This window comes from Vicugna pacos, chromosome 11 (assembly GCF_048564905.1).
Source record: "Vicugna pacos chromosome 11, VicPac4, whole genome shotgun sequence".
Taxonomy (NCBI): Eukaryota; Metazoa; Chordata; class Mammalia; order Artiodactyla; family Camelidae; genus Vicugna; species Vicugna pacos.
The window spans coordinates 54,879,465-54,905,881 of NC_132997.1; the positions used below are offsets into that span (position 1 = coordinate 54,879,465).

At 36.3% G+C, this 26,417-nt stretch overlaps 1 protein-coding gene and 1 long non-coding RNA gene across 6 annotated transcripts in view; one reads left to right on the forward strand and one right to left on the reverse strand.

Moving 5' to 3' along the window:
* The window catches only part of CTNNA3 (catenin alpha 3), a 1,353,918-nt gene extending 1,333,290 nt beyond the window's left edge, over positions 1–20,628 (forward strand). For all 3 annotated transcript variants that reach the window (XM_031682182.2, XM_072971428.1, XM_072971430.1), the window contains one exon: positions 20,291–20,628. In XM_031682182.2, the coding sequence (XP_031538042.1) occupies positions 20,291–20,578 (288 nt within the window). In that variant the 3' untranslated portion in view covers positions 20,579–20,628. The remainder of the gene's footprint in view (positions 1–20,290) is intronic.
* On the reverse strand, positions 7,406–20,448 carry LOC140699325 (uncharacterized). Of its 3 annotated transcripts, none has more exons than XR_012077401.1 (6): positions 20,369–20,448; positions 16,839–16,957; positions 14,909–14,966; positions 14,084–14,208; positions 7,994–8,024; positions 7,406–7,549 (listed from the first exon to the last, which is right to left on the reverse strand). It is a non-coding gene; the product is annotated as an uncharacterized lncRNA (long non-coding RNA). The 3 variants fall into 3 exon arrangements; XR_012077399.1 differs by having other exon boundaries at positions 14,084–14,203; positions 14,909–15,011; XR_012077400.1 differs by having other exon boundaries at positions 14,909–15,011.
* Positions 20,629–26,417: the final 5,789 nt, after the last annotated feature.

Below are 26,417 nucleotides of genomic sequence, written 5' to 3' on the forward strand. Positions count from 1 at the left end.
CATTGTGGAATTTGAACCAACATGAATTGAATACTTTACTACATGTGTAAACCAGATTATTAAAAATAATTTAGAACTTGAATCTTGGATCTTAGAAGATGGCCATAGTATTATTTCATATTGGTGTTACGGAGAAACATCTCTGAAGGGGAATAATCTGCTTAGTCTCAGTCTCCGGTTCCTAGAGGATAACATCTCAAACTTTGTTTTTGTCTTTCTGCCATATCTAGCAGAAATAGCAAAGCATATTTCTTACAAGCAGGCCCACTTCACTAAACACTGTATTGATAAAGTGGGCTTCTAGTTTAATTACTAGGAAATTTGTTTTACCTCTTTTCTTTTCCACTCTAGGAAGTATATCAGAATGCAAATGAGTGAAAGGCTGTAATTAGATGGATAACCTTGAAGCCCCTCTAATTTATGGGGAAAAAAAATCATTCTCCAGTTTCAGCATTTCGACTATTATAATTACCACCAAATTATGGACCTAGTGACACATGTCACAGGTAACTGAAATTCACCATGTGTCGGGACCTTAGGATAAACGCTTTGATCCAGAAGACAACTCTCTTCTTTCTTTGTGACCACTCTTATTGTCATTACATTGGTTGTAATTCTTGGACCTCTGGATGTTCAAGTTGAACAGTGAGATTAAAAAAAAAAGGAAAAACCGTGGACATAGAAAGTGGGAAACATACTCCCCACTCCACAACACTCAACCCATTGTTAGGCATGTAATAAACACTCAAAAATCATGGTCTAAGAACAAAGAGATTTACTTACAAATTTAAGTAGTTTTCATCACAAAAATCACATTTTCTCTATCAAGGTACAAGAGGCGGTAGGAGAGTTACCGTGCAATCACATTTGGCATGTTTCTGGAGAACAAGAGTTAGAATGAGGAGTGCCAGTCAGAGAAACAGAGTGGAGATTATGAACAGTTTATTTTTATTTTCTTAACTGTGATATTTAATATATTTTTATTGAAGTATAGTCCGTTTACAATGTTGTGTCAATTTTTGGTGTACAGCATAATGTTTCAGTCATACACGAACATAGATATATTCATTTTCATATTCTTTTTCACCATATATTACAAGATATTGAATATAGTTCCTTGTGCTATACAGTATAAACTTCTGTATCTATTTTATATATAGTAGTTAGTATCTGAAAATCTCAGACTCCCAAATTTATCCCTTCCCACCCCCTCACCCCCAGTACCATAAGTTTGCTTTCTGTCTGAGTGTTTCTGTTTTGTAAGTAAGTTCATTACTGTCCTCTTTTTCTCTTTTTTTCTATTCCACATGTGAGTGATACCATGTGGTATTTTTCTTTCTTTCTGGCTTACTTCACTTAGAATGACATTCTCCAGGTCCATCCATGGTGCAGCAAATAGCATTATTGTATTCTTTTTTATGACTGAGTAGCATTCCATTGCATAAATATACCACATCTTCTTTATCCAGTCATCTGCTGATGGACATTTAGGTTGCTTCCATATCTTGGCTATTGTAAATAGAGCTGCTATGAACATTGGGGTGCATGTATCTTTTCACATTAGAGTTCCCTCTGGATATATACCCAGAAGTGAGATTGCTGGATCATAGGGTAAGTCTAGTTTTAGTTTTTTGAGGAATCTCCATACTGTTTTCCATAACAGCTGCACCAAACTACATTCCCACCAACAGTGTAGGAGGGTTCCCTTTTCTCCACAGCCTCTACAGCATTTATTGTTTGTGGACTTTTGAATAATGGTCAGTCTTACTGAGGTGAAGGGATATATACCTCATTGTAGTTTTGATTTGCATTTCTCTGATAATTAGCGAAATTGAGCATTTTTTTCATGTTCCTATTGGCCATTTGTATGTTTTCATTGGAGAATTGCTTGTTCAGATCTTCTGCCTATTTTTGGATTGTGTGGTTTGTTTTTTCTTATTAAGTTATATGAGCTGGAATTTTGTATATTCTGGAAATTAACAGTTTAAATGTTCAGGGGTTAAAACAAAAGAGTTCCCAGTTAAAGAGGAGGAATAGCTCAGTGCAAAATATTTGCAGTGAAGCAAGAGTGAGTTGGGAGGTTTCAGCCAGAGCAAAAGGGTCCCAAACAAGAAAAAATTTTTGACTAAATTACAAAATACTTCCTTTTCTGGAGAGCGTAGCAGCACAAGGTGGCTGAGTAAGCAGGGAACCTGGAGTTTTAGGGATTTGGGTTGAATCCAGCTTTACCTCTTACCATGGACAAGTCACTGAAATTCTCTTGAGTCACAGTTCTTATCTGCCAAATGGGAAAAATAATACCTATCTCATAGGGTTGTTATTCTGACTATGGATACTATTTTAAAGCATATAGCCCTTGACACAGGTTTGCAAAGTAGGGGTACTTACTCCCATCTTTCCTCATTGTTTTACTTTTTGCAGTAACTGGTGGGAAAGGATTGTTGTTGTTTTCAAAACCTTGATAATCGTGATAGTGAATCAGTGCATGTTCCATGGATTGTACGATGTACTTAGTCTGTCCTCGTGCCAATCCTGTGAGGTAGATCTTTTTGGTTTTCCATTTTACAGAGGGGAAAACTGAGACCTAGAGAAAGGATGTGTTTCCAAAGTCCATATTCTTAACCACCTAGGAGGTATCCTCCCACCCCCTCCACAGCTACCCACCAACCACGTGGGCTTTATTCTTTGAATTCACACAAAGGCTAAAGTCACAGAGATTAAAGAACACACACGGCTTCCTGCTTCTGCTGCCTGCTGAATTCCAGCGCCTGGGGGTCAGTGCAGGTACCTGCTGCTTTCAGTCTGGGGTTTGCTGCCAGTAAACTTTCCCGTTTTCCAAGCAGCGGGGAGGGCGACAACCAGCTGCTCTAAAACGTGTTTGAATCTCATCCCCTCAACTAAGAGACAGCTGTGCTTATCTATAGAAGGACTCTGGAAGATTGTTTTATAAGACACTCTAGGCAGGATTAGAGAGATTTCTGATGTGAAAAGAGACTCAATTCAAGAACAGAATGTTTTGGTATTTCCCCATTGTTGGATGCCTTCCCAACCACTGATACTTACTCAGATACAAAGCTTGTGAGCCTCAGATAAATAGAATACAGTCGTTTTCAAGACACTTTAATTGTTTTCCTCAAGGTATGTTTTTTACACCTGACATATTCCATGCCTCACAGCCGAGATAACAACCCTTTGTTGCTCCAGGCTCCTCCTGGAATAATTTCTGAAGCACTGTTCTGTCTTGTTACCTGCTGCCCTTTCCTTCCAGTGTGTGGATGAAGCAATAAATGGTGAAGTTAATGCTGCTGCTTCTTGTGCTAGACTTAAACCGCTCACTGCCACAGAACATAACTGTAATGTCTGTGGCCCATAGGAGGCGTGAGGCTTGCATAGCACCCAGATTTTCCACTTACATGAGACTTCAGGAAGCAAACGAGATTAAGAGTCTACAGAAAATGGCAGCTTTATCTTAGATTTTCTTGTTCTAATTGTCTAAAGCTAGTAATGGTTTCAGTACAGGTTTTATTTTATAGATAATTATGAAATTCAGTTTTTAACTTAAAAATGAGCTAATTATTATAATTATAGAATTAAACCATGATCAAGTCATCAAAGACTGGAAAAGCTAGGATACAAATGAAATTTGCAACATGAGGTGTGATTTCAGAGGTACTTCAAAACAGGGCAGCTGACATTTAAACACATTCCGTGTGTAAGTATACACAGTGTAAATGCTTATGTATATTGTAGTTTAGAACTCATTTATGCACTCCCTCACTCCTGTAGCCTCTATTTTCCCAACAAAATAGCAAAACTTTTCTCGAGAAACATAGGCATGTCTGACAGCCTCTTAAAGATCATAAGTAGGTAAAGCACCTTGAGAGCTACAGGAGCCAGCGTTTGCCCATATCTTATTTGACTACTACAAAGGCTGAAACTAACTACTTGATTTTGTGCAAACATTTAATGAGAGGACAGACATGAACTTTTTCAAACACAGAAGTGAAACGGTGAGTTCTAAGATATTTTATGAATGACACCACGCCATATTGACATGGAGGGAATACACTTGCTCCAGCAAAAATCTTACTTTGCTAAGCATGGTTACTTTTGCTCTAAGAACCTTTCTATACCCAAGATTTTCGGCTAGGTGTAACCAATGGGAGTCAGTTGGCAGTCTACTGGCAAGCACTCATTCACTTTTGGTGTTTTAGCTGCTTGTCACAGTTTCAGCTTTTCCATTTCATGCAGTCCTAGGAATGGTAACAGTTCATGCTGATGGTAAGTTGAGGGCTGCCTCAGTCACCAATATTCTGTATTAAATTCCAACTTTGAAATTACCTGAGATAGTCTGTCTTCCTCACTGGACCCTGACTGCTACACTCACTAAAAAGATTGTGATGAGCAAGACTGGCTGCGTGCTAATTTGAGAGGGGTCTGTTGGTATGAGAAAGAGTCATAGGATGTGCCCCTTCACCTTTTATTGTCAAGGTATGTTCTTGTGTTATTCCTTGATTTTCCAATGTAGGTAGAATTTATTCTTAGTTTTTTTTCCCCATCAAGAGCTCCAAATTCTGTCATATTATTTGCCAGTTAACTTTATAAGCTTTTAAAGATGACAGCTTCATTAGGTACAAATGTCCATGTACGTGTAAAGCCCTAGTTAAGATTAATCTTAAAAAGCAGCCCTGAAACTGAACAGAAACTCAAGGAAGCTAAATAATTTCTTCCCAGGCTGCATGTCTGTCTTATCGATGTATTATATTTAAATCGAGTGATCTTACATGTGGGTTTTGGAATTTTCTGACAAGCATGTCTTTTATTAGAGTTTTAACCATAAATAATGAGAAGCATCATTTGATCAAGAATTTATATGCCATTCCTAGATGCCAAAAAACTTTGTTTTATGGCCCTTGGATGTAGAAGGTCTGGGAAACACTGTTTTGAGAAAGAAGTGAATTGAAATCATATCTGTTTGCTATACTTTAGTTCTACAACTTATAGAAATATTTCAAGTAATTTGTGTCTCATGTACCTCCTGTACCCTGTGTCAAGCAATTATATGAGAGCACAGTCTCTTCTACGTGGACCTTATTGCCTTATGATGACTAAAGTGAGATGAACTATAGACTGCTCTAACAATGTATAAAAAGCTGTTCTACCTAGTCTAGGTATCATGGGAGGTTTCTTTGAGAAAGTGATGTTAACATTAAGACCTAAGGGAAGAGGTTATTTCCAGGCAGAAGAAAGTTCTTGTGAAAAAAGCTTAGATGTGATGAGAAATACGTGGCATGTTTAAAAACTAGTTTATTGCATGGCAGGAAGAAAAAGGATTAAGGCTTTAAAATGTATTCTTATTCTGTTACAGATTATAAAGTCCAATACAGCGTACTGTAAAAATAATTTTTTGAGAGATCATGTTTTGTGTTAATGTAGAGAATGGACTAAAGGGGAGTAAAAAGGCAGAGACAGAACCCAAAAACATACTGCAGTCATGCAGGTTAGGCAGTGACTTCCTCTAGGGTGGTGACAGGGAAGGGAGCTATTGAGAGGATTAGACTAAGGGGCCCTGGTGACTTATGAAACGGTATGGCTGGAGAATGGTAAATCAAAGGTAATTTTTAGTTTTTGCCTAAGTGACTGACTGGTGTATGTTAACTGAGCTCTTAATTTTAGAGCTCAGGTGATATTTTCATAATCATTATTATAAGCAAACTAATGGTAACTGTAGCCTTGCGAGTCCATGAGTGGGCTTAGATTGAAGGAGGGTGGGGAGACAGCTATAAACCCAAATGTTTAAGAAACATCTGGAAAAATCATCCTGCCCATGAAAATTCTGCATGGGAAAAACAGAGGTAAGTGGATAAACTATGTTTATTTGAAAATATCCTCCTAAAAAAAAGTTTCTTCCCTAAGTGTTTATAGCTTGCATAAATTCTTAATATTCAAGATTGTTAGACTAAAATGGAATGAGAAAGCTTCCATTGCTGGGTAGAATGTAGTGGGTTATGATAAACCAATGGTCCCGCTATTAACAACTAGAAAAATCAGATAAGAAATGTATAGAATAAGCACAAAATTTAGCATGCATGTATTTAGATCTCCTAAAGAAGAAAGTGAAGGCTACAAAAGCAGTACTTGAAGGACTGACGGCCTAGAATTAACTACCTAGAATTTTTCCTAACTGAAGAGGGTCAGCTAACAAGGTCAAGCAGCTCAGTGGATCCAAAGCAGAGTATATAACAAAATAGCATGACACCTATGTTACTTTTTTTAAATCAGCAGTTTGAGTAAGCTAAAATCTTAAAAGCAGCCAGAGAAAAAAGACTTGTCGTTTCCTTCAAAGGAGATTCATGAAAACTTATAATTGACTCTAAAACTGACCATCTCCAATTCTATAACTAGCAATAATCTACAGTAGTCCCCCTTATCTGCAGGGGACACCTTCCATGACCCCCAGTGGATGCCTGAAAATATGGATAGTACCAAACCCTGTATGTACTATTTTTTTTCCTATACATACCTATAATAAGGTTTCATATACAAATTTAGCACAGTAAGAGACTGACCAAATTGCCAGCATCACTGCTCTTGCACTTTGGGGCTGTTATTAAATAAAATGAGGCTTACCCTAATACAGCCATGGCAATACTTCAACAATCTGATAACCAAGGGAGCTGCAAAGTGACTAACAGATGGTGAGCGTATACAGCATGACAGAAATAGACACACATATATGACCAAGATAATTTAAAGGAAAAGAATATTTTTACCAAAGGGTGTTTGAAAAACTGGCTATCTATAATATGAAATAAATGTACTGTAGTATCACTCCATAAACAGAAATCAGTACAAGTCAGCCATAGCCTTAAACATAAATCTAAAACTTCAAAACCTCTAGAATAAATCATAAAAGAAAAAATTTGATAATTTGTACTTCATCAAATTTAAAAAACTCACATGACTCATAAGAATATGAAAAGGAGAATCAGACTGGGAGAAAATATTTGTAATATATATACCTAACAAAAGACTTAGAAAAATGAAGCAAAATATTTAACAGGTATTTCACTAAGATAGTGAACATTCACATAAGTACTCTATCCTCAACATCATTAATAGTAAGAGAAAAGCAACTTAAAACCACAGTGACATGAATGTCTAAAGCCTAAAATACCAAATATGGCCTAAGATGTAGAGTAATTGTTTAATATTATTGCTGGTGGTAATTTAAAATGGTAACTAAGTAGGGAGAGTATAGCTCAATCCCCAGTACCTCCTTTAAAAATAAACAAACCTAATTTACTCCCCCCCAAATAAAATAATTAAATAATACAATAATTTTAAAAATGGTAACATAACTTTGGTCAACATTTTAATAGTTCCTCATTGCATCTTTTATTATTATGATAAAAGATTGCAAATGAATAAAGGTTAGTCAACAGCTGAATGGATTAGTAAGTTTTGGTATACATATAAAATATAATACCCCCCAGTAACAAACATCATAACCTACCAATACATGCAGCAACATGGATGAAGCTTACAACTGAGGGAAAAAGCAAAACAGACAAAAATACATACTGTAGAATTTCATTTATATGCAGCTCTACAGAAGGTACATCTACAGATCAGTTGTTACCTGGGATGGGGATGGACTGGACTGAGAAGAGGCCCAAGAAAACTATCTGACATCAAACAATGCTGATATAACAATATTAAGTTTACATTCCTTTCTAGTATTTCTGACACACATCAAATTTGACCATATGTTGGGTCATGAAGAAAACACCAACAAATAGTAAATTTTTGAAATCACTCAGCGCATAGTCTCTAATTATAATAATATTTTAGGTAGAAGAAAAAACTCGGAAATCCTCCCTTACCAGAAAAGTTTAAAAAATAAATATTTAGTCCATGAGGTAACTAAGAAATAAATAACAAAAGATTGAAAACATTCTTTCTGAGGTAGAAGATAAATTTTAAAAAATACCTGGGATTCTTCTTCTGTACGGTAGTTCTACCTAGTGTAATAATACAAGGGGAAAAAAAGACAAATGAAAAAGAAGAAATATAATTGTCATCATTTATAGAAGACATGCTTATGCATTTAGAAAATCCAGAAGAATTTAGAAAAAATATTAAGATTTAAGTGAATTTTGCAAGGTCTCCAGAGGCAGGTTAGTATATACATAGAAGAATGTGCTCAGTTTCATTAGTTACCAAGGAAGTGCCAATTAAAATCTTAGCTATAAATCTGCCAAAATGGCTAACATGAAAAATACAGGGTGAAAAGTGTAGGTGAAGATGTGTTACAATTGGAAAGCTCAGATATTGCGGTGGGAGTATAAATTTGCAAGAGCTTTTTGGAAATCTGTGGGAGTATCCAATAAAACTGAATATGGGCATTTTTATGACTCTGCAACTACACTCTCAGTTATCTACCTAACAAAGCTTCGTGTATATGTTCACCAAAATACACATACCTGAACATTTGTAAACTGCTATTCATAATAGCCCCAAACTATGTAAAACTCCATCAACAGTAAAATGGCTAAATAAACTGTTTTTTTTATTTTTGCATAATGGACTATTATATCAGAATGAGAATTGACCGCTAAATGAAATTTGATTAAAAGAAACCAAATTTATAAAATTACATTATATTCAATATATATTAAATGTGACGTTAGATAATACATATTATTATATAGAAGTTATAATACATATTAAGTATGTGGTTTAATATAATTATCATATATAATTATGTATCTACCAATATCTAGTAGAAAAAAGGGGAAACATGTACATGAAAGGAAGAGTCCAGTTGCTTGAGAAGCAAAGAAAATACTGTCAGGGAGTATATAAAACCTTTCAAAAATTCTGGCTGTTTGTTTTACAATAGAGTTTCATGAACATTTAAATACTACAGTGAAGGTGGAGAGAGAGCAAGGTGGGGGAGTATGAGGATGCTGGCTCACCTCCCCTCAAGAACACATCAAAACTACAACTACAGATACAGTGACTCTTGATAAAATTGACCTGGGTCTTAGCAGAACAGCTCTTCTGCATCTAAGGCTGTAAACAAAGATCCACACAGAGTCTAGTAGGAAGGGAGGAGACATGATCTGGTTGGGACTCACACCCCTAGCTGCGGACACAGAAGAGGAGGGGGTCTATCAGAGACTTGAGGATATTCCCTGGGGAGCAAAATGGTTCAAGCCACATAGGAGGCCACCCCTGGGGTCCAACACAGGGAAGATGAGCCCCCTTAGCTGGTTTGAAAGCCAGTGGGGCCTATTGGAAGGCTGTAAGAAACCAAGACTCCCCTCCTTAAGAACACACACAGACTTGCTTACTCCTGGTCACAACAGAGGCAGCAGACTGAAAACTACCTGGGGTTCTGTGCCCCGCCAGACGCTCTTGTTCCAAATTCAGCCCTACATCCTAAAATATTTTAAGGAAATTGAAATCTTATTATCTGTTCCAACCACAACACTATTAGATTGAAATCAACTGCAAGAAAAAAAAAACTACAAAAAAACACACATGTGGAGGCTAAACAATATACTACTGAGCAGCCAATGGATCACTGAAGAAATCAAGAAGTAAAAAAAATAACCTGGAGAGAAATGAAAATAAAACCACAATGATCCAGTATAAACTTACTGTTTATATATAGTAGTTAGTGCAGATAATAATACATATAAAACAGATAAAGTAAACAAGTTTCTACTGTATAGCACAGGGAACTATATTCAATATCTTGTAGTAACCTATAAGGAAAAAGAATATGAGAAGGAATATGTGTATGTATATGAATGACAGAAACATTATGCTATACACCAGAAACTGACACATTGTAAACCATCTACTTCAATTAAAAAAAAATATACACACACACACACACAAACCCAACACAATGATCCAAAACCTATGGGATACAGTGAAAGCAGTTTTAGGAGGAAAGTTTATAGTGATACAAGACTGATCCAGAAAATAAGAAAAATCTTCAGTAAAAAACCTAACATTACACCTAAAGGAACAAGAAAAAATAAAACCCAAAGTTAGTAGAAGGCCAAAGAGCAGAGCAGAAATAAATGAAAGAGGGATTAGAAAAGATTAATGAAACTAAGAACTGGTTATTTAAAAAGATTTTTAAAAACTGATAAACCTTTAGTCAGACTTACCAAGAGAAAGAGTGAGGGCCCAAATCAATAAAATTGGAAATGAAAAAGAAGTTACAACCCACACACAAAGGATCATAAGAGATTACTAAGGACAACTATATGCCAATAAAACGGACAACCTAGAAGAAATGGACAAATTCCTAGACATGCAATTTTGCAAGACTGAATCAGGAAGAAACACAAAACATGGACAAAACTAATACCAATAATGAAATGGGATCAGTAAATTAAATTCCCAGAAAATAAAAGTCCAGGGTCAGACTGTTTCACAAGTGAATTCTACCAAACTTTTAGAGAAGAGTTAACACTTACCTGAAAAAGAATATGAAAAGGAATATATTAAGTAAGATAAAAGGAATATATTATTCCTTTTCATATATATAACTGAACCACTATGCTGTACACCAGAAATGAACACACTATAAAGCAACTGTACTTCAATGAAAATTAAAACAATTAAAAAAAAAACACCCTTATCAAACTATTCAAAAAAGCTGCAAAGGAAGGAATGCTTTCAAACTCATTATATGAGGCCAGCATTATTCTAATACCAAAACCAGACAATGATATCACACACACAAAAAATTGCAAGCCAATATGACTGATAAACATATATGCAAAAATTCTCAACAAAATGTTAGCAAACTAAATCCAGTAATACATTCATAGAATCAAACACCATGATCAAGTGAGATTTATTCCAAGGATGCAATTGATGTTTTAATATTCACAAACTGATCAATGTGACACACCACATCACCAAAGGGAACCATACAAATCATGTCAATAGATGCATAGAAAGCTTTGGACAAAATTCAACATCCATTTATGATAAAAAAAAAAAACTCTCCAGAAAGTGGACATAGAGCAGACATACCTCAACATAATAAAGACCATTTGTGACAAAACCATAACTAACATTATACTCCATGGTGAGAACCTGAAAGCCTCTCCTCTAAAATCAGAAACAAGACAAGAATGCTCACTCTCGCCACTTTTATCTCTTTTCCTTCTCTGATTGCTGTGGCTAGGACTTCAATACTATGTTAAATAAAAGGCATCCCAATTGGAAGCAAAGGTAAAAAAAAAAAACCTGTACTATTTGCAGATGACACGTTTCTACAGAGAGAAAACCCTGAGACTCCCCCAGAAAAGCTGTTAGGACAAATGAATTCAGTAAAGATGCAGGATACAAGATTAGGATACAGAAATCTATTGAAAGACAACAAACATGATTATAACAAAACAGAAACAGACTCAGATATATAGAACAAACTAGTCATTAATAGCTGGGAAAGATGTGGGGGAGGGGCAGCAGAGGGGGTGGGATTAAGAGATACAAACTGCTATGTGTAAATAAGCAACATACAAGGATATAATAATGTACAGCACAGGGAATATAGCCAGTATTTTATAACTTCAAATGTATTATAATTATAAAAATATTGAATCACTATGTTGTACACCTGAAACTAACATAACATTGTAAATCTATACTTCAGTAAGAAATATGAATAAATACTATAGTGAAAAAGTCAATAGAAAGGAATAGAATGAAGATGCATTTGTAGGTAAGAATCAATTGTGCACACTCTCCAATAAGGCAAAGAATGAACAGAATCTAGAGTATAATTAGAAGTATTGGTTATTAAGGCCGTACTGCCCAAAGCAATCTACAGATTTAATGTGATCCCTATCAATTTAACTCAGGACATTTTTCACAGAACTAGAACAAAGCATCCTAAAATTTCTATGAAATCACAAGAGACCCAGAATTGCCAAAGCAATATTGAAAAAAAAAAAGCTGAAGGAATAACCCTCCCAGACTTCAGACATACTACAGAGCTGTGGTAATCAAAACAGTATGGTACTGGCATAAAAACAGACATATGGATCAGTGGAACAGAAGAGAGAGCCCAGAAATAAACCCACAGACCTACGGAATTAATCTTCAACAAAGGAGGCAAGACTATACAGTGGAGAAAAGATAGTCTCCTTCAGCAAGTGGTGTTCGGAAAACTGGATAACAGCATATAAATCAATGAAGTTTGAATTCTATATACAAAAATAAACTCAAAAGGGCTTAAAGTCTTAAATACAAGACAAGACACAAATCTCCAAGAAGAAAACATAGGCAACACATTCTCTGACATAAACCTTAGTAATGTTCTCCTAGGGCAGTCTACCCAGGCAATAGAAATAAGAGCAAAAATAAACAAATGGGACCTAATAAACTTAAAAGCTTTTGCACAGCAAAAAAACCCATTAACAAAACAAAATGACAACCTATGGAATGGGAGAAAATACTTCCAAGTGATGTGCCTGACAAAGGCTTAATTTCCAGAATATACAAACAGCTCATACAACTTAATTTAAAAAAAAAAAAGCACCCAATCCAAAAATGAGCAGAAGACCTAAACAAGCAGTTATCCAGTGAAGACATACAAGTGGCCAAAAGGCACATGGAAAAAAAATGCTCAGTATCGCTAATTATCAGAGAAATGCAAATCAAAACTATAATGAGGTATCCCCTCACATCAGTCAGACTGGCCATCATTCAAAAGCCCATGAACAGTAAATGCTGAAGAGAGTGTGGAGAAAAGGGAACCCTCCTACCCTGTTGTTGGGAATGCAGTTTGGTGCAGCTGTTACGGAAAACAGTATGGAGATTCCTCTAAAAACTAAAAGTAGACTCACCATATGATCCAGCAATCCCACTTCTGGATATATATCTGGAGGGAACTCTAATTCAAAAAGATACATACACCCCAGTGTTCATAGTAGCTCTGTTTACAATAGCCAAGACATGGAAGCAACCTAAATGTCCACTGACAGATGACTGGATAAAGAAGATGTGGTGTATTTATGCAATGGAATGCTACTCAGCCATAAAAAAGAATGAAATAATGCCATTTGCAGCAACATGGATGGATCTAGAGATTATCATTCTAAGTGAAGTAAGCCAGAAAGAGAAAGAAAAATACCATATGATATCACTCATGTGTGGAATCTTAAAAAAAGAAAAAGAAGGCCACCATGAACTCATCTACAAAACAGAAACACTCACAGGCATAGTAAACAATCTTATGGTTACTGGGGAAAGTGGGTGGGAAGGGATAAATTTGGGAGTATGAGATTTACAAATGTTAGCCACTGTACATAAAAATAGATCTTAAAAAGTTTCTTCTGTGTAACACAGGTAACTATGTTCAATGTCTTGTAATAAACTTCAATGAAAATGAATATGAAAATGAACATATGTCTGTATATGCATGACTGGGACATTGTACTGTACACCAGAAATTGACACACTATAACTGACGGTGCTTCAACAAAAAAATTTTTTTAAAAGAAGTACTGGTTATTGAGAGAAAAAGAAATAACTTATTTTAATAAAACTGGATAAGAATTAAGGGCAAGTTCAGACAGTTTAATTTTACTGCTTCTGTTTTTGTTACTCTTATGTTATTGTTTGCTTTATATATATTTTAAATGAAGTAATCAGTAGAACAAGTGAGAACTAGAGTGGACGGTTGGAATAGTGTTTGGGCAGAGTAAGTGCAGTTGCCTAAAGATACAAACAAGCATTGTCTGTCAGCTCATCAGTTTATCTTGAAACCCATTTCCCCAATGAAGGGATTTTCTAAAAGAGTAATCAATGGGTCAGTGCTAGGAACATGGACGATTCTCTTCTGCTAGATGACTATAGCAAAGAGAAGCAAAGAAATGTTTACTGTTCTTAATAGAGGGGTTAAAATGATAGGATAATGACAATCAAGACAGTTTGAAAAATAGTAGGAATGTGAAAAGGTCTGTGGAATGGGAGTCCCTGCATGAACTGGAAATAGATGCCACTTGGATTTTTAGCTTCACACAACCTAGTTTTTCCTTACCTGTGGTCATGCAAGAGATGAGTGGAGGATCTAGGACCAATACTGGTGCTTTCTTAGTCTCAGCCCAGAGTTTCTGCAACATTATCAACAGATGTCTGTAGAGAGGGCAGACCTCACTGCCTGTCCTCATGATGGAAAGGAAAAAACAAGAAAGACAAAGAGCACAGTTTGTTGCAAAAAAAAAGCATCGATGTTCATACAACCATGCCAAACTTAGCCCACTCCTACTAGTGCTGGATTAGGAAAGAATATACTAATTTTTGAATCTGCATAACTAGTAGCTGTGATGTACTGTTATAGAAAATTAGTTCTTCAGGTTATCATTTGGGTTTAAGCCAACCTTATTGAAGGATAGCTAATCATAATATAACCAATCATATTTTTATAATTGGTCATTTCAAATAGAATTAAAAAGCATTCTGAGTAGCCACCTGAATTGGTGTTACATTTGGAGTATTTCCTTTTAAGATGACATAAAATGTTTTTGTCTTAGAGTATGTGCTTTAGAAAGCAGTAAGATTTGAAAATGTTTTTTGACAGAACAGTATTACAACTGAATAAATGTCATATTTGATTTCATGTCTGGCTCTCTCAGTAGTGTTACATTTCTTTAGTTATTCCTTGCTTTGATTTTTCCTCTTTCAGCTTAAGTTGTCCTTTTCTGTTGTCATGTTCTAATGGAGAGTAGACAAGAAACAAATCTACTAGGTAAATACTATCAGTGGCCCATAACTCTTCATATTCAAAGAAGTAGCCACTTCTCAGTTTAATTATAAGTGTGACAATATCAGTTTGGGTGTGTAACTCCACTCTGACCAGCCTTACCAAAGCCCCTTCTTTGATTTTCCCATTAAGCCTGGCTGCTGAGCTTTTTTGAGAGCATCTGAAACAGGAGAATGTTTTCAATACAGACCGTTCTTCTAAAAATCTGCTCAGAAACAAAAGAATGTGTTAAACAAGTATTGGGATACTTAAGTTCTCAAGGAAGATTCACGGTAGATAATAAAAACATTGAATTAGATGATACATTTTTGCTAGCAAATACACATTTAAGCATTTCCTATGGCATACAGCTCTCACTATTAGATCAATCGAGAAATGAAAATTTCACTTATAATTTAAAAAGACTATAAACTCTTAAGTTTAAGAAATATTTAAGCTGTCACTCATCACATACCAAGAAACATATATATAGCTTTCTTACATTACCTACACTAATGTTATTTCCAAATAGTTTAACTGAGCACTTTAAAATTAAGTAAGGGTTAAATAGAAACTCCAAGGTCAGGGGACCAAATCCTGGTTTCTACTGCAAAACCAAGGCAAACAAATTGATTGACTTTTCTCTGACTCTCAAATAAAATTAGTTTGTACTATGACACATTTTAAAGAATGAAATAAAGGTTATATAATTCCATGTCCCAGAAGCTATAATATGATTTGTTTATGTTTTTTTGTTATTGGCTTGTTTACTGAGATCCACATTTTAAAATTTAAAAACACTTTGTTAAAAAATATCCTTAATCTAAAAGTCTTTAGATGATTTGGGGCTTGTAAGAATGATTGAGTATTTATTTCTATTTGCTATTTCAAAAAAATGCTGCTTAGGAAATGGTGGGGTCTAAACATTATCAAAGCACCATCCTAACAAAATATTTTGGAAAGTATGATGCTCTCATTTTTCTTAGTACCAACATGCACTGCAAAAATTCTATAACCTTCCCCAAAGCAGATGTTGGACAGTCAATTATTTAAAACAAAAGAGGACATTGTATTAATGTTAGTTCTATTTCTTCAACTTTGTAATATCTGAAAATAAATACACATTGGAAGTGACACATTCCTGAGAGGCAGGGTTGTGTAATCAGGTAAGAACACCAGGCACTTGAACAAGACCGCCTCGGCTCAAATGCCAGCTCTGCCATTTAATAGCTTTGTCGCCTTATGCAAGCTACCAAACCTCCCAGTTCTTTTGTTTCCTCATCTTTAAAGTGGAGATAATACTAGTACTTACCTCATAGGATACTGAGAGTTAATTTACGTCAAGTGTTTAGAACAGCGCCAACATACAGGAAGCACACAATACATGCTAGCAATTATTATAAGGTGTTATTATACTTGGAGTCAAACTCCACCTACTTGCCTTTCAAGGATTGCTTTTGTGCAGATGCACCATCCACCAGGGGTCTTTCAGTTCAGGAAACACTGAGACTCACGAGAGCATCACAGGCTACACTTGGCACCAGTTTACCCAGAAGGCTATGGGACAGGAAATGTATTTTTCCAGGCAACATCAGGCTCTTCTCTGCACAGGAGTCCCCCTGTAGTAGCTGGCACGGCAGTTCACACGGCGGGTGGGAAGCTGCCTGTGCCTTCCCCAGGGGGCAGCCCAGGTGCAAGGAGATGAGCTTTACGTCAGTGGGAGCGAGGTTCACTTGGGCTCAGCAGCCTCACGCAAAACACAGAGACCTGGATACAAGGCCTGGTATAGTAAGAGGCCTTCTGGTGCTCTGACATAAAGTTGAGGAACTCAGAAAATTAAAAGAAAGAATAGCTAGCATGTCTTTTTTGGATATTCCTATTGGCTACCAATAATTACAAAAAGATCTGGACGAGGATTTGCCTCCTTGATGTAGCTGTTGAGGACCGACATCACAGGTGTTTTAACTTTGATTTCTGTAAAAAGATCCAGACATTCTATGTATACTAGACATGTGGACAAAACATTGACATTTTATGAGGGAAAAGAACATACCTTTGTTAGTAAAACTCCTCCTTTTCCATAGCAAAGGGTTGTAGACGTATCTCTAGGCAAGACCAAGCCTTTGGTCTGAGAGTACTTCTAGAACTGGACAGATTTGTACTGTAGCTTAACTGAAATCAGAGTACATACCATAAAGCAGAGATGAGACATTACAACAAAATATTGCAAAGGACTCCATTTAGATGGTCATACTTTGGATTATTTACAAAATACATCTTGCAGTTAGAGTAAGAGCTAATTTACTGGGCATAATCTCTATACTTATCTTGATTCTTAAAAAAAAAAGAAGCATGAACTATATCCAATTTGTATTTGAACACAGACAATATTGAGGAACTTATTGTGACATCAACAGACCAATAAGCTCACTTACTCTGAAACCACACCAGTGGTGTAAGAATAAGCACAAGTGCCCACCCGGGAAGGGTGGCTACCTTCCTGTTTACTGTGGCAGGAGAACAGACTTCCAGTTTATCTAGATCAGAGGCCTTTAATTTAGGTCATAATCCTCTTTGATAAGTTATTTAAAACCTTGTCCCCTTTTATGGAGAGAAGGTGGTAGGAAGCTACTTACATGTACTTGCATGCAAATATTTACATACAACCTTAGGAGGTTTGAGGGCTTTAGAAGATAACCTTGATCAGGAACACTTCGTCTAGATCAGAGAAGAGTGCTATCAGATGTTAGGAAAATTAGCTCCTTCAATGGTAAACCTTTCAAGTTACATTTGCCTAGAAGGCTTTTCAGTTGATAAAAGTGATCTGTGATAGAGAATTTTTGGACCTGACTTTTATAGCCCCATTAGTTTATTCTATCAGACCTTTAGAGCAAATTGACACTCTTGTTTGCACAGGTACACCTGTGAAATTCAGAAACTTCGTTCAGTAAGTTCAACACAGAGATCCCAAGGTAGTCCATTAGCGTACAAAAATTTGCTTTGTTTTCAGAACAAGGATTCTTTCGAATCCTTCCCTTGAAGGATTTTTCATTAAAACTGGCCTAGATAAGTGTATTTTTAATAAATTACTTGCAGAAATGGAACTGTACAGTTATCCTCTATGAGCAGGCCTGAGGCACTGCTTGGGCCTTGAACAAAATTTCCTCCCATTTGCTAGGCTTATCTGTGCCCCTTGCTTGTATGGCCTGTGATTTGGTTAATAGCAGAAAGTCATGTATCTTAGCACCCCTAGATCTTCGACCTCGAAGATCCTCAGAGAGTGTCTTACAAGCTTACCTCAGGAAATAACAGTATTCTTGCAACAATGCTCCTAAACTGCTGCAAAACTAGTCTTCGTGCTCTCCTGGGGGATAATTTGCCCTGTGGTTTTTCTCAGTCAGCCAGAGAAGAAGTCCTACTACAGTCATTCAGGATTTCAAAATAAAAGGACTTGTCAGAGGGCGGCTAAGGGATCACAGTGGCACAGACAGGACTTTGCTGATTCAGTGAGGAAAGAAGCCAAGCCCATTTCCACATTTCAAGGCACACATTTAACTGAAACATCCTTTGTAAACTATCGGTTTACATATATGAACCACTTGTATGGAAAAATCAAAAGGAAATGAAATAAATGCAGTTTGTACATGATATGAGAGTCAAAAGAAGGTGAAGAGAATGTAAGTTTTTCATATGGGAAGACCAGAGCCCCCTGATGAAATCCTGAGTGACAGCAGATTCAAAGGACCACCTTCTACGGAAGACTCAATGGTAGCACAGAGCACTGGGAGTAAACCAAATATTTTCATGTTTAAGAGAGAACATTACCAAGGATCCTCAATACAATTCATTTTAATTCATCATTAAAACAACAACAACAACACAAATTTCTTCTTCCTATGGTGATAGTGGGAACTACTTTTGGAATCTTACGAACTCCAGGTTTTTAATGAAAACTGCTAATCGTTAGACAACAGATTTGAGCCAGCAATTTGTCCATAATGTTAATAAGAAAGTGTATTATTCTCTTCAAAGTCTAGTTTTTTTTAAGTTGTGTACATATTCAGAAACCCTAAGTGTCCTCTAAAATACATGTAAGTGCTTCATAAAATCCTGTTTAATGTTTGCAAAAAATGTGTCTTTCCTGCCACATGCCAGATTTTCACATTTCTGGCTTCAATAAGTAAAAAGACTTAAAGATACGTGGTTGCCAGGTATTCCTGCCTTTCAAATTACATATTTTTTGGTGTTACCTTTTCAAGGATTTCAGGCTTGGCATATAACGGAGCTAATTAAATTTTTGTCCTAGGAAGCAGCCAGCGAGACCACTGCCCCAGGCACAAAACCTCCCCTAACTACACTCCTCCGCTCATTTATTCTGTATGTGAGATGAGGCTCCTCAAACTGCAAAGGTAGAGGACTCAGGCCAGACATCTGCTGATGGGTTTTCAGTAACTACAGAGCCAGCACTGGAGCCTCAGCCCAGATAGCACACATCACAGAGGGGTGACAGCGGAGGCACCTCTTCCCGTATGTGCTGGCTGTGGATGACAATCTGCCAAACTCAAATAATGGAAGAGGCATTAGTTATATAAAAATGAACCAACTTGGCTTAGCCTAAAGTCTTTTGCAAGATTCTAGGAATATCACCGCATTTTGCCCTAAGATTGTTTTTGTGAACCCAGAAAACAATCAGAAAACAGAGTTATGTGGGGAAAGATTTCCTTTAGTTGTTTCATTAGTGCATCTTTGTAATTAAGCAATTTCATCAGTCTTCATAAGAAACAAATGCAAAATTTAATAACAATCCACTCTTTGGCAGCCATTCTACTAGGTTCTTTACCCACCGTATTTAACTTCATGAAGCTTTTTTTCCCCCCACTATTTAATATCTGGGAAAACTAGGATGAAATAGTTAGACCTGGAATTTAAAACAACTTTGAGAAGCCTTGGATTTATCTACTTTAACACTGAATGATGAGCTTAAATGTTGTGTTTAAAAAAAAAGTTTTCTGTGGGATTGTTTGGGAAATATTTATGAAAATGAGTGGTATTCATGCATGTGTGAATATGACATTAATCTTAAACTATGAATTCCCTGAGAGGAAGAATTTTCAGTTGTAGATAGTCATCTCTTATAGAAGGAGCTCAACATTACTCCTGGAAATAGGGAGATCTGTTACAAAGAAAGCAGTGACTATTCGGACCTTATGATAGGATACAGAATAGATAGAATCTATTTCGCTGAAAACCAAGAGAAAGAAATTAATCTAAGATATCACCGGAGAGAGTAAAATATGGATCTATTTATTCATCAGATAGATAAATTATTAAAAGATTAATAGATTGATGTGACAATTTACATAGATACATAAAATGGGGATTAACTCATTCATTTCTAAGATAAAAAAAAGTGGTGCATTTCATTTTCTGTAACATTAAATCTGTTTAAATTTCTGATTATATTCTTGAATAATAGCTTTTTTCTTTTTGTTTTCCCTTGGACAGTTGGACAGTGTTACCTCCCTGATCCAAGCAGCCAAAAATTTAATGAATGCTGTAGTTCAAACAGTGAAAATGTCTTACATTGCCTCAACCAAGATCATCCGAATTCAGAGTCCTGCTGGGCCTCGGCATCCAGTTGTGATGTGGAGAATGAAGGCTCCTGCAAAAAAACCCTTGATTAAAAGAGAGAAGCCAGAGGAAACTTGTGCAGCTGTCAGACGCGCCTCAGCAAAGAAAAAAATCCACCCAGTGCAAGTCATGAGCGAATTTAGAGGAAGACATGTCTACTGAAACCCTTCTTCTACTCGAGTGTTTATATTACAAAGGCCTGGCTAACCACACTGCTTTGTTCTTTCTTACACTTGACTAGTTCTGTAAGTTCACTATTTTGGAATTTAACCCATAGATAATGTAAAACATTGGAAGCCTGACCAACATGAGCAACGTATCTTTGGGATCATGTCATTGTCATTCTGTAAAGCCAGCACCTAATAAGTAATCAATATATGCTTGTTGACTGAATGAAACATTAAGGTGCCATTCAGCCTTCCCCATCACAGAGAATCTCTTATATCCATTACTAAATGAACACAGGAGACTCGAGTGAGCCCTGTTCATCTGTAACAGCTTAAGAACACTCACCTTTTTCGATCTGAATTAAAACACTGACATGAGCTCTTGGCTTGGTTTTCAGTAGAAACAAAAGATTTCATAAAAATACTTTCCCATTTAATCTCCATGCTGTCTTTATCTGATCTAACCTGACAGACATCTGTGACTCCTGCTACGGGGGAAAAAAAATCAGTCTCTAAGTATTTGTAACTACTGTCAACTGATTGGGCTGTAACATCCCTCCTGAGCAAACCTGAGCAGTCAAGCTCATTGCTGGATTTTCAAGGTCTGACTTACTTCTTCATGAAACTATTTATTAACATTATAAAGTCAGTAAGTCAATTTGATGCCGCAAATGTGCCTTTTAGGACTCCACTGTGTTCAGCAGTTCTGCATGTTGAGCTGTAGATTTAACTGGGTCCACCAGAATACATACATGGAAGAAGAGTTTTCACCCATTGCTGTAACGGGTATCTAACTATATCCCCGAGTGAGGTATGATAACAGAAGTGTAAGGAGTTCTCCACGGCTCTGAAACTCCATCTGTATTGGCTTGAGAGTGCAATTAACAGGAAAAGGCCAGTTTGAAAACCCTTTTGGCATTGAGTAAAGTATAACTCAAAAAAAATGTGTGAATTGTACCAGTGAACTATGAAGTAGAGTTAATGGTAATGAAGGTAGAGTGATTTTAATAACACTTTTTAAAATAAGTCACAGAGGTCATTTTATAACTACACTCATTGTGCTCACCCCAGTTGAATTCATAATGGACTTCATAGTAGTTTCAGAGTCTAGAGTATGGCTTCTTTCTCTCTCTCTCTTTCTGGAGGAGTTAAGTTTCAGTTTCACTTTTGCTCATGCACAGAGCTCACAGGATTTTAAATATGCGTTTCCTAGTCTACTGTACCAAAATTATATTATAATTGTAACTTCACTTTGGAAAACACTGCCATCAATGAGTTGTTTTAATGACCACGTCACCTAGATAAAATTCAAGCCTGCAACATCAGCTGATGTTAGGAGGACTAGTTTGGGCAAAAGAACGTGTGAAGCATAAGAATGCATAAAGACTGAAGCGTGATGTGCTTAGTGTCTTGAGCCAAATGGTATGGGAAAAGAATTTACTTAATAGGTCATTATTACTTACGGTGAATATGTCAACTTTTATTGTAGTGTATTATACTTTTCTTCCAAAACACTAGATTACCTGGGCTCAGCACACACATTTTCTAGGAGTGAAAGCAACATACCCTCCCTGTCTTGCAGTGTGCATCAGCCCACAGTTGTTCTGAGCAGAGTCCAATCCCTAAAAGAGAAGACAGTACAGAAGGAATTAGAGAATGCAGATAATTTTGTTTTCCAGAGCCAGCTAACTAAACAGGGAGGCAAAATCTTCTGTTGAAATGCTAACATCACTTTCTGCTCTAAGAGTGGTCACTACAAGAGTGACACCTATGACACATCCTTTCCTCAGGTGGAAGTATGAATTTGTAGTTTAGTTGAGAAAAAAAATTTAATCACCAAATTACTAGCTGTGTATCTTAGTTCCTAAAGCCATATGCTCAAGAGTCCTAAGACTCATGAGGAAATCTATAATGTCCTTTTGATCCTACATCAGCTTTCCACAGGTTGGAATTTAGAATGCAGCACTGGATGCCAAAAGAACAGAAGTAACTGGAAATTATACAATTATTAAAAAACCTATCTTAAAAAAAAAACTTTTTACCCAAAAATGAGATGTGAAAAAGGCCTCCCCTTTAAAGGAGATAGATTTCTAGCTTTGCTCAAACAACTATAATTAAATAAAACTTAGTATATTAAAAAAAAATTAGCTTGAAGAACAGCCGAGAAGTAAAGTCTGCTGCAGCAACCAAAGGTGCAATAAGAATAAGATACATGGATCTGAGAAAGACACCTGTCCACCTGACTGAATTCCTACAGTGGGCAGCATTTCAGGATTTAATTCAGTTCAAACCTGCTAATAATATAATACTTATTCACAAGAAAAATTAGCAAATATATTAACAAATCTTCTCATTATAAAACATAGTTAAATGAAATCAGTAAGTATGAAGGTAGGATATATATTTATAATTATCCCTTCTGTAGGGGGCTGACAGAAATTTAATGAGGGTGATTGCTTGGTGTCCCATCTATGTACGTCTTGATATCACATCACAGAGATTGGTGCTTATTCTAATGATACCTTTGCTTTATCTTGCTCATCAAAACTCACCTTTTTCTTTTAATGAAATTAATTTATGTAGAAAAAAAATCCATGAAAAGGAGGAGGGGGTTTATACCACCTACAAGGACATTTTCATCCCAGTGAGCTGCCAGCATCACTGTCAAATGGCAGACTGAACTCACAGTAACTTACAAAATATCCGTGGTATCATAATTCACTAAAGAGTCTTTTAACTAGAAAACCTGGAAGGCTTTCATCAAATCGGAAAGGTGATAAATATAAATCTCTCCCTTTTATTTATCCCAAGTGGGAATTCATGAATTAAAACAGTTATTTCTTTCTAATGGACTCCATGTCCGAGTCTGGGGAAAAAAAATTCAAACAATGAAATTTCTAAAGTAATTTGTTAATTACTCCCTTTCTGCTTATGAACGAATATTATGACTGTATTAGAAAACGTAGTATTCTTAAAAGTGCCTTTTGGCATTTGCAAATCTCTTAATTTACCAGTATCCACGTAACATCTATGTTCCCCATAAAATTCCTTCTAGAAGGGGCACATCCCCTCACAACTACACAGAAAGGTCCCCTTCTTCAGTCTGGAATTCTTGCACACTTTACAGCTTCAAAGGAGGTCAGTTTTCAAGTCATATTAAAGCAAGAAAAGTGAAAATTGTGAACACACTGCCAAGTGCCCAATTTGGGCCTCAAACCTAATAATTAGTGCTCCTCAAATTTAATGAGGGGCTGAGTAGACTAACATCTGACAACAGAGAAATGATTTCCAGTGGCTTTCTACACCTTTACATTCAGGGCAGTCTTTTCCTTTCACCATCCCTGAGCTCGGTATCTACCAATAATTGCTGACAGTTTTCTACCAGAATGATGCAGTCAGACCTGCTCATCCCAGTCAATTACCCCCCAGTAACGTCCTTCCCTCAGAGTCCATGCACCAAAAATCCTCTCTCCCATCTCTCATCCCATCCTTAGGTATCTATCCCACATGTAAATTAATACATTTTGTAGCATTCTAGTTAACATTATCAATTTAAGTTCTCAGCAACATTATTCCTTACTGTTTTCTATTCCAAAAAACATCTCTTTTGGTGTCAAATGCACACTTGTGTGCTAGAGATTGTGGTTCCCATGGATACAGTTCTGTAGAGAGGCAGAATGAGGAGAGAGAGATCTGAGACTTTTCCTAATGATATTTACCGTTCTCTAGTGAACTCATCGCAGAATTGCTAGCCTGTTTCAGTATCTTTGTAAGTAATTCTTTAGGTCAGCAAAGCAAGCACTGAAATGTCAGGCTGAGTAAAATCTGTGCTTTCTTTTGTCAGCCTATCTTTTGCATATTTAGGTGTCAGTCATTTTTTCTGTGTGGAAAGTCAGAAATATTTCTCAGTTTGACTTGATCAGAAAGTTTAGGGGCAGCCAGTTAGACGGTTGTAATTTACATGTTATTTTAATAATTATTTTTAAATAAACTAGAAAAATGGCTGCAACCTGAGAAATTTATATATGATTTTCATTTGTATGTCACATACCAGAAAACAACACTTAATCAGGTAAAAACCCTATAGCATTCCTTTGGTCATAACTCTCTTTCCTTACCATTATAATATATTTAATATTAGCCTTTTGCATGCTACTACCAAACAAATAGCCAGACCTAGTGACAGAAGTGTCTATCCACCAAGTAGTTTATAAAGTTTTCACTTTGGTCCTTTGGGTCTATTAGGAAAGAAAATATGGATATTATTAAAACCAGATGTATGCAACTAAAGATGCCCTAATCAAGGCTGTAACACTATCTTAGACATCTAAAAGACAGAAGAAGAATTACAATTTTAAATGCATTTCTTTGGCTATTTTAACCAATTTACACAAATAAGAAACATTTTCTATTAAAGCAAAAGAAAGACTAGTTTATGACATTAATCATTTTAGACGTGAATCTTTTCCCCTGTCAAGACAGGTAAGATCTATTCTTGAACACTTCAAAAGACAATGATTAATACTAACTGAGAGAACCATTTCCAAATGGAACCCAACTTTACCAGAATCCCATCGACAGGCAAGGATGGTCTGCAGAGCTGGCCTTTCTGCAGGTCCTGGGATGAGACGTCTCATGGCTGCAGGCTGACTTAAGGCATCCAACAGTCCCCACTGGTTTAGGGAAACAAACCCAAGGACTGAGTTTCAAAATGAATTTAACAAGTTGGAGGGAAAAAAACAGTAAGTACAGAGCAGTTGTAAAAGAAAGTGGGTAAGAAAGTGTCAGAGGTGGAGGAGGGAATAAGAAAGGTAGTTGCAGAAGCAGGTAACTTTTACCCCAGAGAGGGGACGAGATTTTGGCTCTAAGAGGATTAGGCAGCCTCCTCCTGAGGAAGATTTTAAGGGCTGGATGGGGCACTTGTCTTTGCCGGTTTGGGTAAAGTCCTGTCAGGGCAGGAGGATGAACTATGTAACTTCTAGGATCATTTAGTGATATTGTTTGCAAGATGAGAAACAGAAATTCAGCCAATTTTTTAGGCTGATTGATGGGTGCAATTCTAACCAGTATCAAGAGTTAAATCAGGATATTATATATTTAATAAATATCTGTTGAGCAACTTTGACTTTTCAAGCACTGCTGTAGGTTCTCAGGATACATCAGGTAACAAAACAGTGATGCCTGCCCTTCTGTGCCAACTCTGTGTTCAAAGCTATTACTTTCCTTGATTTTCTCAATGACCATAAGGGATAAATATAATTAGCTCTAATCCTTAGATAAGGAAGCTAAGGATATGGATTTTGCTTGAAAATTCACTTGCTTTAAAATTTGATTGCACTCTAGAGTCAACTTTTAGCCACCACACCATCCAGATTTCCTGGAAAATGGGACTGAATTTTTCAGTTGAAAATGGGATGCACATTTCAAATGTTGGCTGGCTTCCTACATAAGAGCAAAAGAATCAAAGAAATATAAGTCCATACCTACATCATTCAAAGCAGGTACATACATAATTAGCTGAATATTATCACTTCTAATAACCAAGTGAAAAATATCAGATAGGTGAGGAGTGACTGTTCCATCTAGGTGACCTAAAATAAGATGAGAACCTTTGTCAAATTACATTTATTTTCACAGAAGTGAAATTGTCAATAGAGGTGCCTATTTAAAATTCAACTTCACCATCAACTGAAAACCATCTGTTGACACCAATTCTTTCCTTTTTTTACTGTTAATATGTATCTGTATGTTTAAAGTTAAGTTTCCTTGTATTCCAAACCAACCCAAACCACAGGAAATGTATGTTTCCTTCTTTATGGAGGTAACAAATGTTT